The sequence below is a fragment of the Triturus cristatus genome, chromosome 7 (genome assembly GCF_964204655.1).
Source record: "Triturus cristatus chromosome 7, aTriCri1.1, whole genome shotgun sequence".
NCBI classification, from domain to species: domain Eukaryota; kingdom Metazoa; phylum Chordata; class Amphibia; order Caudata; family Salamandridae; genus Triturus; species Triturus cristatus.
In genome coordinates this window covers 1,575,690,544-1,575,708,817 of record NC_140590.1, presented here as the reverse complement: position 1 = coordinate 1,575,708,817, position 18,274 = coordinate 1,575,690,544, and the positions used below count along the sequence as shown (strand labels likewise).

The 18,274-nt window shown below is 44.8% G+C and overlaps 1 protein-coding gene across 4 annotated transcripts in view; it reads right to left on the bottom strand.

Moving 5' to 3' along the window:
• The window catches only part of NCOA3 (nuclear receptor coactivator 3), a 449,566-nt gene that overhangs the window by 129,639 nt on the left and 301,653 nt on the right, over positions 1–18,274 (bottom strand). For all 4 annotated transcript variants that reach the window (XM_085619414.1, XM_085619419.1, XM_085619415.1 and 1 more), the window contains 2 exons: positions 16,244–16,415; positions 10,226–10,525 (listed from right to left, as the gene is read on the bottom strand). In XM_085619414.1, coding sequence (XP_085475540.1) covers positions 10,226–10,525; positions 16,244–16,415 — 472 coding nt within the window. The remainder of the gene's footprint in view (positions 1–10,225; positions 10,526–16,243; positions 16,416–18,274) is intronic.

Sequence of the window (18,274 nt, the reverse complement as noted above, 5' to 3'; positions counted from 1 at the left end):
AACTAGAGGCCACACATAGTATGCTCTACAATTCACTGGCACTCTCCCAAAGCGACCTGTTATCAGCAAAATTACAGGCGCAAAACTTCAAAATCATCTTTTTTCTGTATATTACACCCAGCAAAATTGCCAAATGGGGAGCAGGCAAAGGGACACTGTGCCCTCGGTGCTCAGAGTTTGGCGCTGATGCAACACATGTTCGCCGCCTGCCAAAACTTACTCCAGTTCTTCTCAGAATACAGGACTTTCTTGGGAGGGTCATTACACAGACTATAGTTCTGACTCCCATAGCCATACTGTTGGGGACACAGGAAGAGGTCAACAGGGAAAAAGGTGGAGCGCTTATCTAGGTTGCTATGACAATATGGAGGATCTGCGTTGCGTCAGCATGGATTGAGATCGATCCACCTTCTTTCCCCCAATGGCTGGCTAGGTTAGTTGCAACCTAACATCTTGAGAAGGCTGTGTATGCTAAAAAAGGGCGCAAAGGGCAACAGAAGGGGCTAGATATCTGGGGACCTTTCACCACCTGGCTGGAACAACCTGAACAGTCTGGACCATACGGCTAATCCGACTTCTTTTTCGTTTGTCCCTTGCCCTTCTTTTCTTTCTCCCTCTTTATCTCTTCTGTTGCTTTCTCTTTCTCCTTGCCGATTCTGATCTCAATATTTTTTTTAAATTGTATATTTCTCCGTGTCCTTGAAATTCAGTATCTTCACAGTAGCAGGGGGTGGGGGACGGTGGGAGCTGGAAAAAAGTCAAATCTCTGCATTTTCTCCATTTGTAAACAATAATAAAAAAAAAAAAATTAAAATGGATTTTCAATAAGCAATAGACTTTTAAATGCAACAGTTACAGTTGTTGCAATAGCCAACACAAGTTAAACAATTATAACATTTAACTCAATAGGAATTTTTAAGTAAAGGCAATATCAATTACTTTGCATAGATTTTTCTTACTCAGGGCTGGATCCTGGATTCAGCCCTGGTGCATCTCCTGTAAACAGTTGAAACAAATCGTTTTTGTTACACAGGCGATTTTTAAGGAATATTTGTAGGTTTCAAAAATTGACACTTGGAAGAATTTCTGGCAAAAACCAGGCAATGTTATCCTATGGAGGAAAGTTTGGTTATTTGAAAATCGCAGTTATAATTACTTTTCAGGGTCAGTGCTGGGCACCAAGATCCAGCACTGGAATCTCTCCTGGTAACAGGCGAGTAATTTCGTTTTCGTTGATCGGGTGCTTTTTAGTGAATATTTCAAAGTTTCAAAACTCGACTCAAATTTCCAAGTGAAACCAGTCAACGTTACCCTATGGAGAAAATGTAGGTTATCGGCTTTCAAGGTAAGTACTCGACTGGCAGAGTTAAGGTTCTGGGCATAGACTCTGGGGTCTCCCAGGATCAGGTAGGTACAGTTGTTACACCCTCAGCGGCACAGGGGAAGCTGGGTGCAGAGAGAGTTAGGCCCAATGTTAACCTATGGAGGGCAGGGGACCTTTGGTTGGTGGCTGCTTGCAGGCAGGCCACGCGGCTGTGGGAGCTGGACACCTGGTCACTTACACAGGGCAAGTAGGGAAGCAGGATAGGACAGATGCTGCACTTCCAGGGGCACTCTGGCAGCTGGGTGCTTTTGAGCCTAGGCCGGATTGGGTAGGGCTCCCCATCCTCAAGATGGCGAGAGCCCGGAGCTGTGCTTCACCTCACCTCCCCCACCTGAGGGGTGGGGTTGGCAGAGGCTGGCACACCCCCTTTCCTCACTTGGGTTTTCCCGCCGATCATCCCTCCAGAGTGGGGGTCAGAACCGGTGGGGGCCAGTTGCTGAGTACAGCAAGTGGCCTGGAGAAGCTCACAAAGGCGGCATGCCTTTGAAGCTTCCCCTGCCCATCCTGGGGGAGGAGACCTAGCACCTCACCCAGGATGTGCATTGTTGCAGGCCCACAAGAGCAGATGGCTCTCTACCCAGGGGTCCAGCAACGTGTCTGCTGGGTGGCAGCCTAAGCAGCCTCTCAGTCAGAACGCTGGTTGTTGGCTAGTTTCAAGGGGCATCTCTAAGGTGCCCTCTGTCGTGCATTTTACATTAAATCCCCCACTGGCATCAGTGTGGGTTTAATGTGCTGAGAGGTTTGATACCAAACTTCTGTCTTCAGTGCAGCCATCATGGTGCTGTGGAGTTCATAATGTCGACCTCCCTGCACCATATACTCTTGATGGCAACACTGCACTTACAGGGCCCAGGAATGGACCGGGGCACTGTAGGGGTACAGGGCTCATGCACCTGTACCCTCACCACTGGCATAGGGCACCCAGCCAGAGGGGTGACTGATGTATGCCAGGGAAGTGGTTTGTGGGCATGGCACACAGGGATGTGTGCATTGTCGTCTCTTTGTTTTGGTCAGACCTCAGCCTGCAAGAGAGAGAGAGAGGGGGGGGGGGGTTGTCTGTGCCTGTGTATGTGTCAGTGTCAACAGAGCCTCTAAGGGTGGCACAATAAGTGCTGCAGCCCTTAGGGGCCTTCTGTGGTCACAGTGCCCTGGGTACCCATGATACCATTTACCAGGGGCGGACATGTGGCCAGAGATGGCAATTGGGTTTAGGCTTCAATGCAGTTTTGGGGAAGGAACATAGGCAACGGGCACCTGATTGGCAGGAGTCCAGGGCACACTCAGTCAAAGTACATTCAGCAAAAAGTGGGGGCATACCATGCAAGAAAGATGGCACTTTCTCACAGGAGGGGAATGGAGGAGGGAGGAGCATGGATGGAGGATGAAGGAGGAGCACAGATGGGGGAGTGAGGAGAAGAATGCCAGGGGAAACGAAGGCTTGAAGGAGACTAAAGGCAACAAATGGTTGATTATAACATCACACATTATCCAACTTATGGAAGCAGGGAAATAGGTAAGCTACCTGACCAACACTTCATGGAAACTTGAGGAAAGATAGAATATTTAACGAAATACCACCAAAGAAGGGGGGGGTTAAGTGGAGCCTCTCCCACAGAAAAATGTGGGGGGGGGGCACACAAAGGCAGAAGTGGAGGGAGGAAAAGGCAGTAAATAAAGGGAAACGCAGCCTCTTGTGAAAGAAGGATACCAGACAAGGATCCAAACAATGGTGGGGACTGGCGTCCCCAGTGAAGAGAACTGAAACCGCAGCAGACCCAACAGCCACCCGACGGTACTATGGCAGAAATGTATAAACCCCAGCAGGAGGCAACAGCGTTCGTACCCCAAGTGGGTAGGTAAAACATCAAAAGAGTAAAAACACATTAAAAAAAAACTAGAAAGCTAAAGATGTACAGCATCAGGAGCAAGATAAAGGAGAAAAGGGCCAACACAAGAAAACAGTGCCCAGGCGCAATTCGAAATAATATGCCAACAAGATGCCGATGCATTAGGGAGGTGGAATCGTGGAACACAGGCCCGAACTAAGAGGAACAGAATAGGAGTAGGAGAAATTCATCTATCCCACAGAGTAAAAACAAAACAAAGAGAAGGTCCACACCAAAGAAGATCTAAGACTAACGAAAGTTAAAACAGGCCATGAGTGTGCCTGCCTGTGGTACCAGTGTCGCCCATATGGAGGGGGCAGAGCAAAAAGGAAATCGAATCCCTATAAGGCAGAGTTCTTCAAACTGTGGGGCACGCCCCTCTGGGGGGCCGTGGCTGCATTCCCAGGAGGGCGCAGATGGCTCAACAAGTAATTGTAAAGGAAGATGGCCCGGAAGCGCAACTAGGCACCTTTCCAGGCTATTTTCAATTGCATGCCATCCTTGAAATGGTTAAAAATCACATACATTCTCATAATGTTAAAGAATGTATTACCATCCGATTAACTCAACTTGCACTTATTTTTCGTTTAAGGTTCCTGTATCATTTTATATGCAGGTAACTAAAAGTGGAAAAATACATTTTTGAAATGGCGAGGGCGCTAAAACATTTCGCTTCTGGACCTATGCTAGAAGGGATACTAAGTGCACAGATTAGGTTATAAAATACCTCTAATGTATACAAAATAAGGTCCCCTAACACTGAGCACAAGGCTACAGTGTATACGCACAGCATAACAGAAAGCTTGCCACAGATTAAGTATTTGTGTAGGAAAAATCAAGCGTCAGAAAGAAGCTGTAAGAACAGACGCCCACGAGACTGCAAAGCAAGAAGTGTTCCAGATAGCTGGAAATGAAACTGGTCACGGACAGCATAACTGAGAAGAAAAGTACCTGCAGAAAGCAGGAACACCACACCAGGTGTAACCTTAGAACAGAGACAGTACTCTGCCCTATGGGGGCGAATAAGAGTCAAAACAAGGGGAAACAAACAGTCTCAGACAAACTTAGTCATGGTGGTGTGAAGTCTTAACTCTTCGTTGTACTATCTCTGAACCAGCATAAGGCTGAATAGGCATGCATTCAGAGATCTGCCAGATGTTGAACCACCAGGATGATGCCCTGATGTTCCAGCCATGTTCAGAGGCGCAGAGCCTCCTGACAAAGGGTCTATGACTCCACCCCGCCCTGTTTGTTGCAATACCACATGGCGGTGGTGTTGTCCGTGAACACCTGCACCACACTTCTCCGGACAACGGGAAGGAATGCCTACAGTGCAAGTCGGATCGCTCTCAGCTCCAAAAGGTTGATATGGAGCAGAGACTGCGCCGGAGACCAGAGTCCTCTGATCTCCGCCTCCCCCATGTGGCCCCCCCATCCCAGGAGGGACGCATCCGTCACCACTACGTGCTCCGGGTGGGGTAGGCAGAGGGATCTGCCGCTGACTCAATCGCGGTTCGTAAGCCACCACTGCAACTGCTTCGCAGTGCCCTCCGAGATCAAGACATGGTCGGACAGGTTGCCCCGATGCTGGGCCCACTGAAACTTCAGTTCCCACTGCAGAGCCCGCATTCGCCACCTAGCGTAATGCACTAATAGGATGCAGGAGGCCATGCCTAGCGACGCGCAAGGGGTATTGCTGACGAAAAATCTTTCCGGATCCAGCCTGACGCCTGGGGAAATTTTAAGGTGAGGAATCTAACTAACGTGTTTCTTTCAGATAAACTGGTCGGGAGGCTGACAATGGAGGGATCCAGATTTGCTGCGTTCTGCCCTCCAGATAGGATTTCAGCCACTGATAATCCAAATTCCTGGAGACGAGCAAGGAGAAGAGAATGCGGCACGGTGTAAAATGCAGCCGGTTCTAAGATTCCCCAGCCCCAAGATAGGTGGGGAGACGTAGGGCAGACCCATGCCCGACACTGCAACAGAAGAGTGGAGATCAGTGAAAGATGACGAAGGCGGGCGACGCTGCTATTTCGACCGCAGACACAGACTTACCTCCGTAAGTCGAGAAGGAGAATGACGCCCGCTGGAACAGCTCCTAGAGCGGATGATGGGTCAGTCCGTAGATCCCGTAGGGGATCGGGGATGACCAGAAAACTTTGATTTATGACATCCACACCGCAAGGATCTTCATGCGACGTTCCCTACGCGCTTTGAGCTGGCAACAGGAGTCACACTCTTCATAGTCAAGGTGCTCACCCAGGCACCACATGCAAACCGAGTGAGGCTCTGTGGCAGACATTTGTCGTCCACAAGACTCGAAGCTTGAAACCAGAGGCCATTGAAGGCTAGAAAAAGGGGCACACTGCTCCAGCGATGAAAAAAAGTCAAGCAGGCTGAAAAACGGTTAAAAGAACTGCAGTGCGTATTTGCCTTAGTGCAGAAAAGGCGGCACTGACAGCGCGCTGAGGAGGGCGTATATGGACTCTGACATCACATTCTGAGAATACGTAGCTACGGAGTTGCTTAACACCCTCTACCGGCGTGCAGAGGTACTGCTGAATTTTTTTATCAGATAAATGATGCTAAAGAATCCAGGGTTGAAACCCTGGTTACGTTCTTCAGGTGGTGCGTCACTCTCCCACTCTAATTGCCTCTTCGATCTGGGTAGATTGGGTCTCAAGTTACACATTTTATAGACTATGGCTGTGGAACCACTGTCTCAAACTTCAAAGCAGGTTTGGGTGTCTCTCTTTGAGGTGTTTCCCAAGTTTTTCTCCAGACATAGCATTTGTGTAAAGTGATGCCTCTCTCAGAGGGTAGCATTAGGGCTGATTTCAAGCAGGAGCACCGATCACACTGGAACAGTTAAGTGTAAAATCTCTGCACCTGGTTGTCAGCTGCTCTAAGGCAGAGATCAGGAACACAAAAGATCCAGTATGATCCAGAAACGTCCTCACCTTGAACAACAGAAACTGCAGTATAGGCATGCACCCCTACCAGATACCAAAGTCAGTGCGCAGAAAGAAATAATCTGCCACTCCTGGCTAAAAGTCTTCACAGAATATCAGTCTTCATGATTTTTAATTCACTGTTTCTAAATCTTCACCCTCAAGCCACAAGACTAGGCAACATACTTCCACTGTCTGGGGAACCTATCCTCAATCCCCATCTTGTACAATTCTTAACCAGGGGCATCCAAAATGGATTTCACTAGTTTAAGCACTAAGACACAGCCAGAGCCTTACTACCATGTATTTATCACAGGCTCACTTTGTACGCACATGCAATTGACATACACATATGATGTCAGCACAAGGCTCTGGGGCACACAACACAGGACCTTAACACAAGTGGGTTCAGAAGGCCCCACACAATGAAAAATAAAAAGGTCTGTTCATACTACCAGACAAAAATATGACATGCTGTCATCTCTGCTTTGTGTGTTAGAACAAGGACAGGGACAGTAGTGCTCCACCCACTAGGGCATGTTTGGAGGATCCCAGAAGACCAAGGGAAAGATCCTGGGCCTTGCATTGTGGGAGACAGGCCTGGGCCTCGAGGTACAGGCTAAATTAGCATGACACTGGGGCTGAAATAAACGTCAATGTACCAGATTCACATGAAGCGGAGCACCCAGGACAGGGGAATACACCCATATATTATACCGGGGTCATTTCCATCCAAACAGTGGATTAAATATCTGGGAGTAGTGTCTGCATGATAAGAATAATGCTAAAATGTATTCTCTGAAACATGTATCAGTTGTTACTATTCACAACACCACAGATAAACATCTCAGCCAGATGCAGACAAAACTAGCTAGGTGACAGAATTACATTTCCTACAAGGCCTGGGCGCTCAATCCAGGAGGACCAGATCACAACATTTTTTTTAGTGAGTCTTAGAGTGAACACCCTGCATCAAGCTCACTTAAACAGAACCCTCTACATGAAATACCAGTACATCAAGATAACACTACATTCACACCACGAACATGGATACGTATAGAGTTAAGGAGTGGGGTTAAGAAATAGAGCAAGGGAAAATTACCATGTTTAAATAAAAAAAACAATCAAACCCAAAACTGAAAAAAAGATAACAGCCTCGAAAAGAGACATGTTTCTACAATGCAATGGAGATAATGACTTCAAAGAGAAGAACCAGAAGCGTGGAAACCAAAAGTATTCTAAACGTGACCAGCTGACTGAAGATGAACCATAATAAGGGACACCCAAAGGTCATCAGGAACAGCTGTTAAAACCTTTGCCACAATATCCCTAAGGGCATGAGAATAGTATTCCAGAAGACTGCTGGCATTCACAGTCCTCTGGGTCAGTTCTATGAATGAGAAAATCCCTCAATGTGTCTATTCTTTTGAATTCACTATCAGGCGGAGTAGTAGAAAATGTATTAATATTTACTTTGCTGGTAGAGGCCTGTACCACCAGGCTCTCTGGTGTCCGTTTTTGAGTGAGACAGGGTCACCTGGTGCAGAACAATGGCAAAAAGCGATTTGCAGATCAACAGGTGGATCAGAACATGGTTTTGACCAAGTGCCCAAAAGGACATTTATAAAGACCTAATTAAATTGTAAAAGCAGATCTATGGAAGTTCTTACCAGGTATGAGTACTTCTGCCAATCCTCTGGTCGCTACTTTCATGGTTTGAAGCTGAAAATCTGGAATTTCTGCCACCTTTCGCATAACAGCAAAATAGGGGGGGGTTTCTTCTGTGGTAAGACTGTGGAGGGGCTTTAGGGGAGAAGATATGGCCACGATACAAGGAAGTAACCAACCCACTGACAATGTAGTTCCTCATACCAGCTTTTCTTGTCCTACTGAACAACTATTACCCCCTTCATCATAGTTATCATAGCTGAAAAGGCTGTGTAAAGTTTGGGCCTTACCAAGTGCTAAAAGCAAGGTATAGCAATTCGAAGGGTTGCTTAGTGGCTGCATGCCGGTCTGAGCTAGGCGCAATTTCAGTCAAAGTAGAATCTGCTCAGTCTCGTACACCACTATGGAAGGTACATCCTCCTCCTGCATCAATGTGAAAAGAACCAGTGCAGGAGATGGATTCGGAACCAAAGTCCTCACCAGAGCCCGTGCTCAACCAGATGCATGTTGAAAGGGCACAGATACTTGGGAAAGAAGGCAAGCCAGAAGACGCCAGTAATGTGCTAAATATGCACAGCAGGGTCTCTCTAAAGTCATCTACTTGCTGCGAGGTTTCAAATGGACCTGGCAAGTCAGGGAGAACCAGGAAAAAGCTCTGAATCTTCTCCGATGGACAAGGAGACATGAGGACACCCTCATGCTCTTTCTGGAGTCCAAGAGTGGCGTGAAGGGGCAGATTTATGTTTCAACTTGTGTTTCTTCTTGTACTTACAAAGAAGATATGCCATGGGAATCACTTCAGGAGCGGGATCTTTGTCGACTTCGACCAGTCACGGCGTTGAGTCTTCTTGTGTTTGGCGTTATAAAGTTTGGGCTCACATTCCCGTATGGCCTTAAGGTTCATCTGGGCAAGATTGTCATAGGCCCTGGAATCATTTTCCGACTCCAGACCATAAACAAACTTTCTTAAGGGACCGGATGGTTTGAGGGAGCTATATTTTCCCTTGCACGATGAATCGTAAAAATATTCCCAGAAAAAAAAAAAAAGGAAATGCTACAGATCCGCATCTGAAGACAGCATAAAAGGAAAAATAATAACTGACATTACCGTGCAAGGCTGGTACTTGTATCAACCTCCAATCAGCACTTCTGGAGTGGAACGATGCCGGCGGGGAGCTGCACGACACCACCAGCCAGTGCATTGGAGTACTGTTTCTAAAGTTTCCGGATTGATTCAGTCTGATGGCTGGGGAATACTCACAAATTGAGTAATCTGAGGTTAGAAGGATCCATCAGAACACAGAGCAGTGTTCTGGGAATGAAAAGCTAAAGTCCATAAAGTTAGCAAAAAGTTAGAGAACCCACTTACTAAATGACTACAATAAGGAAGTGCTAACATGATGGGTGAATGGGTCCTTAAGCATATCTTGTACAAGTGCCTTATTGTCAAATGTTTGGGTGAAGGTAACGGACCTATTAAACACTTGATAGCAAAAATCAGATGACCCCTACTATTCCCACAGGCCACATCAGACGAGGAAATAATGTTACTGGCATTAAGGGGCAATTAATAACAATTATGTTTTATATGCGAGGATGCGGATGAAGAGGTCCAACAAGACACCTAGTAGTTGCAAGTGTAAGATGCAGGGACAAAAAATAACCTACCTAATTAGATCACGGCTTTCCATAGATTTGTTGCATCCAGTCAAAGGACCTTTGAGAGCTATGAATATCTTTGATATAAGTAGCTTTCGAGAAGATAACCTTACAAAAATGTATACTTGAACAACCGGAGATGGAAGGAAAAGTTTACTAACATGTTATGACTGTCAAAAGCTAATAATAAACAAATGAAATTTGCTTTTGGTCGCTCGTTAGTAGAATGTACCAGTTCTCTTTAATGATGACTAATAAGTGGTCAGGGCTGCTATAAAATCAGCAGTGGCTAAAGCAAGGAACAGCATTACTGAGAGGCCTGAGCATAGGCCATGAAGCAATAACAGCATAGGCAAATCTTTGTACAATGTTACATCCAGCACACATAGAAGATGATTTGATAATGTTTATTCTTCCCTTTCATTCTCAACAATAAAGTGAAAGCACTAAATCAATATAAACACAACAAAACCCTTATTAACGGGTCTAAAATCTCAAAGAACTACTGCCAATAAGCTCAAACAATGCAAGAGTCAAACTTCTGAAGAAAATATGTATTTGGAAATCATGTTACTTTACACTTTCACAGACTAGTTCTAAAGAATTGAATTTTAAGACAATGCTCAGTATTTGAATCACTGCACAGGAGTGGAGAAGAAATGAAATAGTCTTACCTGTTGTCCTTGAAGTCTCTGTTGAAGCTGCATTCTTAGCTGTTTTGGTATATTGGTCCGAGGCCTCATTATATTTGCTCTCGGGTGCATACCCTGTAGTGGAAAGTTTCCTTGTTGTTGGCCCATTTGATTCATCATTGAATTAAAGGGTGTGTGCTGGCCTGGCATACTACTAAAGCCTCCTTGTATGGTTGAACCCGGTCCCTGGTATTGTTGTCCATATATTGGTGGCTTCTGATCAATCATGATTGGGGATTCCTGGCCCTGGAATGAATCTGGCTGTGGTTCCAAAGCTTGACCCTTGAAAAGAAAGATGCACAAACTCCATTACATTAGTAGTAGGAGGCATTTTTCCAAAACCTCCCATGAAACATGTTATCTTACCAGACAATAGGGAATGTGCTTTTCTGTGAAAAAAACAAGCTAATCTTTTTGCAAACAATGTTATACTGAGCTTGACAGATCAAAGTCATTTGAGAGCAGTTAAACATCTCATCTGTAAGTGGAGGCAGGACAATCAGAACTAAGCTTGCGTAGCCAAGATTTACTGCAACTACTGGTTACAGCAAACTATGATCACAAAATAGATTATATGCCATTAAACAGGTGGAGGATTCCCAAGTTGGTTGCAATCTTACTTTTCGTCTTTCACCTACATTTCTTTACTGCCAATCCATACACTAAACACTACTGACACCTTTTGACACATTACATCATACGGAATGTGTTTTTCTTGCAAATGAGACACAGAGAAGTGATCAAGGTCATTTAAATTACTCAGACATTTGCTCTATCCTTCTTAAATATTCCTTTAATTAAGGCAGGTATGTCAAGGTGAGTTCTCAGCATTAAAGTAATCAAAAATTATGCATACGTCCCAATCATACTAATTGCTTCTCATAAATTTCAATTAAGACCATCAATAGATACCAATAAATGGAAAGCATGAGAGAAGCAAAATTTAGTATTCTGAAGAACAAAATTTATTTTTCAATATGTCAGCATGGATTGTGAAAAGGAAAATGCTACTTACCAGTATGCATCTGTTCTTGGCATGTAGAGCTGCAGATCACACACTGTGCATAGATCGCCATCTGGTGTTGGGCCCGGATGTTTGCACTTTGTTATGGTCTCGGAAGAAGTATTTGGAAGTCACAAGATCAGTGACTCCTCCTTTGGACAATAGAGCGCATGGGCATCGACTCCATTGTCAGATTGTTTTTTCGCCAAGAAGGGAAATGATGGAGTTTTGTGAGAAACAGAAATAGATGTCCATGTATGTTGCATCTAATTAAGATAATACTAGAACAGATAAAGGTAGCCGGGGAGGTGGGTGGGCGTGTGTGGATCTGCAGCTCTACATGCCAATAACAGATGCATACTGGTAAGTAGCATTTTCCGTTCAAGGCATATGAGCTGCAGATCACACACACTGCATAGATTGCATAGCAGTACTCCTTAGCGGCGACCACCAGTATCTGTTGCAGTAGTCTGAAATACTGTTTTGAGTACAGCTTGGCCCACACTAGCTTGTTGTTTTGCCTGCACATCTACACAATAGTGTTTTGTGAATGTGTGCTGTGTAGACCATGTAGCTGCTTTGCAGATGTCATCTAAGGGAATGTTCCCGAAAAATTCCACTGAAGCCCCTATCTTTCGGGTAGAGTGGGCTTTAGGGGGAATACAGTGTGTACGTTTTGCTTTGTGATAGCAAATTTGTATTCATTTGACAATCCACCTTGCAATCCCAGATTTAATATGGGCTTGCCTTTATGTGGTGGTGAGAAGGATACAAAAAGTTGTTTTGTTTTACAAAAAGGTTTTGTACTGTCAATATAGTAAAAGAGTGCTCTTTTCACGTCTAGTGTATGAAGAGCCCTTTCTGCTACTGTTTGTGGTTGCGAAAAGAACACTGGCAACTCAACAGATTGGTTGAGATGGAAGGGAGAAATAACTTTAGGAAGGAATTTAGGATTTGTCCCGACAACCACTTTGTTATGATGGAGTTGTAAAAATTGTTCTTGAATAGTTAGTGCCTGTAGCTCATGTAATGGCCACAAGGAAAGCGAAATTTCATGTAAGAAATTGTAGCTCGCATTTATGCAGAGGTTCGAATGGAGGACCCATTAATCTTGTGAGAACGATGTTTAAATTCCACACTGGGGAGGGAGATACCCTGGGAGAAATTATTCTTATGAGGCCTTCCATAAATGCTTTAATGGCAGGCACCTTGAACAATGACAGATGTTGTCTATTTTGTAGATAAGCTGCGATGGCAGCGAGATGCAATCCAATTGATGTGTATGCTAGATTACATCTTTGAAGATGCAGCAGGTAACATATGATGTGCTGAGTGGCGGCATCTAGAGGATTGATGTTATTGTTACAATATATAACAAATCTTTTCCACTTGGCTGCATAGCAGGCTCTAGTGGTGGGGTGCCTAGCTTCTTTGATAACGTTCATACAATCAGGTGGAAGATTGAGATAGCCAAACTCTAGGACTTCAGGAGCCAGATCGCCAGGTTAAGCTGTGCTGGATCTGGGTGTCTGATCTCTCCATGCTTCTGTGTTAAGAGCTGTAGGGAGAGGTGTAGTTTTTGGTGCGGGAATACGGATAGTTCCAGCTATGTTGTGTACCACGGTTGTCTGACCCATGTTGGAGCAACTAGTATCAGTGTTAGTGACTGTTGTTGCAGCTTGCGCACCACTAATGGAATGAGTGGGAGAGGTGGAAAAGCGTACGCATATCTGCCTGACCAATTCATCTATATCGCATTGCCTTTGGACAATGGGTGTGGATATGTGGCAGCGAAGCTTGGGCATTTTGTGTTGTAATGTGTGGGGAAGAGATCTATCTCTGGCTGCCCCCACATTTGGAAAAACGGTTGAAGAACTTGTGGATGAAGTTCCCACTTGTGAATCTGTTGTGTCTGCCGACTTAACAGGTCTGCCATGTGATTTTGAATTCTTGGGAGATGTTGGGCTAACAGGAATATGTTTTGAGGAATGGCCCACCTCCATATGCTCGTTGCTAGTTGAGAGCTGTAGAGTGCGCCCCCCCCCCCCTGTTTTTTTGTAACTAGTACATTGCTGTCATATTGTCCGTGTGGACTAAGACAACTTTGCCTGATATCTGTTTCTGGAGTACTTTTAATGCCAGAAAGATTGCTAGTAACTCCAAATGGTAGCCTTTGCTGAGGTGTCCATGTGCCATGTATGGTATGATGAAGTAGATGAGCTCCCCAGCCAGTGAGCGATGCGTCTGCTGTTAGCACAATCTGTGGAACCGGCTCTAGGAACGGTCGCCCTTTGGAAACGTTTTGGGTGTTCCACCACTGCAGAGAGCAATGTGTGCGACCGTCCACCAACAGCAGCGTCTGTCAGCTGACCTTGAGCTTGGTTGCACTGACGTGCCAAGCATTCCTGTAAGGGGTGCATCTGGAGTCTTGCATGAGGTACTATGAATATGCAAGAGGCCATCATCCCTATGAGTTGCATGAACACTCGAGTTGGAAGTGAGTGTTGCGGCTGGAATCTTGTTATAAGGGCTTGCATGCTTGCTATCCTGGCTGGACTGGAATATGCGAGACTTTTTGAGCTGTTTATTGTGGCACCTAGATTTTGTTGGATGTGGGATGGTTGGAGGTGAGACTGTGAGGTTTATGGTAAACCCTAAGTTGTGAAGTAGTTGGATTGTGGGGGGTGTGTGATTCACACACTGGGTATGTGACTTGGCTTTTAAGAGCCAGCCGTCCAAATATGGGAAGAAGTGAATTTGTCGTCTTCGTAAGTGGGCTGCTACCACTGCCAGAAATTTTGTAAAGACCCTGGGTGCTGTGGTGACTCCGAATGGGAGAACCTTGAACTGGTAATACTGACCATCCACCACAAACGGAAGATATTTTCTGTGGGCAGGGTGAATGGGAAAGTAGGCGTTCTTGAGATCCAATGTGGCAAGGAAGTCGCCCTGTTTGAGTAGAGGGAGGACCTGTTGAAGAGTGATCATATGGAAATGGTCTGATTGTAGGTAGAGGTTTAATGGTCTGAGGTAAAAGATGGGTCTCAGGGTTCCGTACTTTTTTTGGAATGATAAAGTACAGGGAGTAAACCCCTGTGCTTTGGTCATAAAGGGGAACTGGTTCTATGGCATGTTTCTCTAGGAGGGAAAGCACCTCTTGTTTTAGAAGCGTTAAATGCTATGCCGACATTGGACGCTGTGTGGGTGGTATGTTTGGGGGAGTTGAAGTGAGCTCTAGGCAATAACCTGATTGGATGATTTGTGTCACCCACCTGTCCGTGTTAATGTTGTTCCAGACAGGTAGGAAATGTAGCAATCTTCCCCCGACCGGAGTAGAGTGGTCCGGGGGGGGAGTGGAGGGAAGTCATTGTTTAGGGGTGGAGGCGGTACGAGTATTGGTAGTTTTGCCTCTACCCTTGTTGTTCAGGTGAAATTGGGGAGTCCAGAAGGGGTGAAACTAAAGATGGACTCAAGTCTTGCATGTGCTTGGTGAGGGGTCCCTTATGGTGGCACAATTTGTGCTGCAGCCCTTAGGGGCCTCTTCAGTACCTTAAGCCCTAGGGACCAGGGAACAATTTAATAGGGACTCAGAGGGTGATAAACGTTTTGCTAATTGGGGGAGCGATTGTTTAGTTTTGGGAAATAGGTCTAGCACTGGGGACCTCATTACCAGGAACCTGGTGCACTTTCAGTCGAAATCTCATCATTTACCAGGCAAAAAGTGGGGGATGACCTTGTCAAAAAGGGACACTTTACTACACTATACAAATGCCAATAATAAAAGCCTGGACCATGGCAGACCATTCTTCACTACATATTACTGAATTAGAAAAACCATGAGGCTTATAACAACAAAAGTAAGTGAGGAGGCATCAATAGAAAGTCGCTGTGGAATGCATTTTACAAGATTCAGAAACACTGCAGAAGGTCTGTGCTTAAGAAATGTTGATTTTCTCATTCATGCAGTTTTGTTGTAGACCGATTCAGACTAAATTTATTCTATGGATGTAAAGAATATTAGTTCTATTTGGGAGGTGGGGTCAGTTGCTTCCAAGTCAGAGAAAATACAATTTGTAGTATCATTTATTTGCAGCAAATTGTTTGCCTGCATTGGGCATAGAATGCTGTGTAAACATCTGGTAATATTTTTGATCATTAAGTCCTTTGAAACAGAGTAAAGTAATATGAGAAACAGGTAGACCAATAATCATCACCGGGGCAAGTAGAAGAAATAGCAATACTTAAGCATTAGAAGCACAAGTTCATAGCTGTATAATAATTAGGTCAATAGTATCTCTAATACTAAGTCAGATGTCATTAAAGCTTAATGGGTAGACAGTGTCAGTAACAGCTGCAGTGCAAGTTAGTCATGTCAGGTTGCAATAATAAGAAAATAGAAGGGATGCAGTTTAGAGATAGATAGAGCATACTCTTCATAGCAGAAAAAGTCACCATGTTTTCCACAAATAACTAACTCCTAAGAACTTTGCCATATGCAACCTATAAGCTTGGGCTAACCCAAAATAAATCTGTGAGTGCAGGTAGAACCAGAGATTGTATAAACTAGTTGGGCAAACAGATTTATTAGAGCAGCAGTAGACAGTCACAACAAACGAGTCTTCTCCATTAAATAGTTAGTGTAATCAATGTATGTGTGAGATTTCCTCTAATTAGGGTCACATATCACTATATCCAATCAACTTTGGAGATGGGAACTATTAATTGTAATATTTCCTTAGAAACTCATTTCTCTACAAAGGATACAAAAGAAAAAAGTATAGCTAAGGAAGATCAACAAGATTATAGCCTAACTTTGGTACACTGCACCAATTAAAGTAGAGCAGGTAATAGATAGCCAGACACAATTTGGAGGGACATTAAAAATCTTTTGTTGATGTGAGCTGCCCAGAACGTTAACAGAAAACAAAAAAGAAGAACATTTCCCACAATCTTGTGTAAAATGCTAAAACAAAGACAGTTTATCTATATATACTTACTTGATTAACAAGATCAGGTATCCCCAATGCACGATCTATTTCCTCTAGGCCAGTGGCATCTGTATTACTAAGTAAAGTATGCAGTTGATCCAGCAGAGCTCTTTCATCAGTCTGGCCTTCCACAGTGGATGGTGGGCATAAGAGTTCATCCAAGGAATTTCTCACAAGTTGTCTAAAAATCAATCAGATTGTTTTCTTTTAAGTTTAATCCCATCAAAGAAATTGTGTGTCAAGAGAATCACAGTGGCAGACAAAGGTCTATGTTATCTAGCATTCTGCTTCAGGGTGCCCGCGCACAAACACACACCTCTTTTACACATTCCTAATTCATACTTCGACATAATTTGCATAACTAAGATGGTACAATAAAAGTGCTAGAAAAGAATCACAGAAATTATTCAGGGAGCCTCCTTGTTTATCACTTCAAACAGAACTTTAGGAGCATTTGAGCAAAGCTCTGGGAGAGGTACAGTTTCAAGTAGTGCTTGATAACAAGAATGAATATGCTACTTACCAGTATGCATCTGTTCTTGGCATGTAGGGCTGCTGACATTCATATCTGTGCATAGATCGCCGCCTAGTGTTGGGTCCGGATGTTTGCACGTTGTTGTCCTGGAAGAGTCTTCGAAGTATCCTTGGATAGGTGACTCCTCCCCTGGACTACAGTGCGCATGGGCATCCTCTCCATCCTCAGATTGTTTTTCGCCATTGTGGCAGTGATGGAGTAGATACAGAAAGTGATGACCATGCTTACAGTAATTCTGAGAGCTGCAGCTGCTACAGGCGCCGGGGAGGAGGGAGGGCGATATGAATGTCAGCAGCCCTACATGCCAAGAACAGATGCATACTGGTAAGTAGCATATTCAGTTCGAGGCATGTGGGCTGCTGAATTCATATCTGTGCATAGAATGTATAGCAGTGCCCTCTATTAGCGGCGGCTACCAGTGCCAGCTGCAGCGGTCTGAAAAAGAGGTTTGAGAACAGCCTGTCCTACAGCTGCCTGCTGTTTTGATTGCACATCTACACAATAGTGTTTGGTAAATGTGTGTGTAGTGGACCAGGTGGCTGCTCTACATATATCATGCAGGGGAATATTTCCTAGAAAAGCCATGGAGGCCCCTAACTTACGTGTTGAGTGGGCTCGTGGGGGAATAGTTAATGTGCGTTTTGCCTTTTGATAACAAATTTGGATACACTTAACTATCCATCTGGCTATCCCTGCTTTGGAGATGGCGTTACCTTTGTGGTGTGGGGCAAAGGCAACAAACAGTTGTTTTGTCTTCCTAAAGGGTTTGGTCCTGTCGATGTAATACATGAGGGCCCTTTTGACATCTAGTGTGTGGAGTGCCCTTTCCGCGACAGTTTGTGGGTTTTGGAAGAAAACGGGCAGTTCAATAGTTTGATTCATGTGGAACTGCGATATTACCTTGGGCATGAATTTGGGGTTGGTACGTAGTACGACCCTGTTGGCATGAACCTGTATAAATGGCTCTTGAACTGTTAGTGCCTGGAGTTCACTAACTCTTCTTAAAGAAGTGATCGCTACCAGGAAAGCTACTTTCCAGGTGAGGAATTGAATCTCGCATGAGTGGAGAGGTTCAAAGGGTGGACCCATCAGGAGTGTGAGGACCAGGTTGAGGTTCCACATTGGAGCTGGTGGGTGGCTTGGTGGAATGACTCGTTTGAGTCCTTCCAAGAATGCTTTGATGGCAGGCACTCTGAATAGAGAGAGGTGCTGCCTGGTTTGTAGATAGGCTGATATTGCGGTCAAATGGACACGTATAGAGGTGTACGCCAGATTGCATCGGTATAGGTGTAGGAGGTAACAAATGATGTTTTGGATGGATGCGTCCAGCGGGTTAATGTCATTATTACCGCAATAAATGACAAACCTTTTCCATTTGGCTGCATAGCAAGCTCTTGTAGTGGGTCTCCTGGCCTCCTTGATGATGTCCATACAGTCAGGTGGCAGGTTGAGGTAGCCAAACTCTAGGACTTCAGGAGCCAGATCGCCAGGTTCAGCTGTTGCGG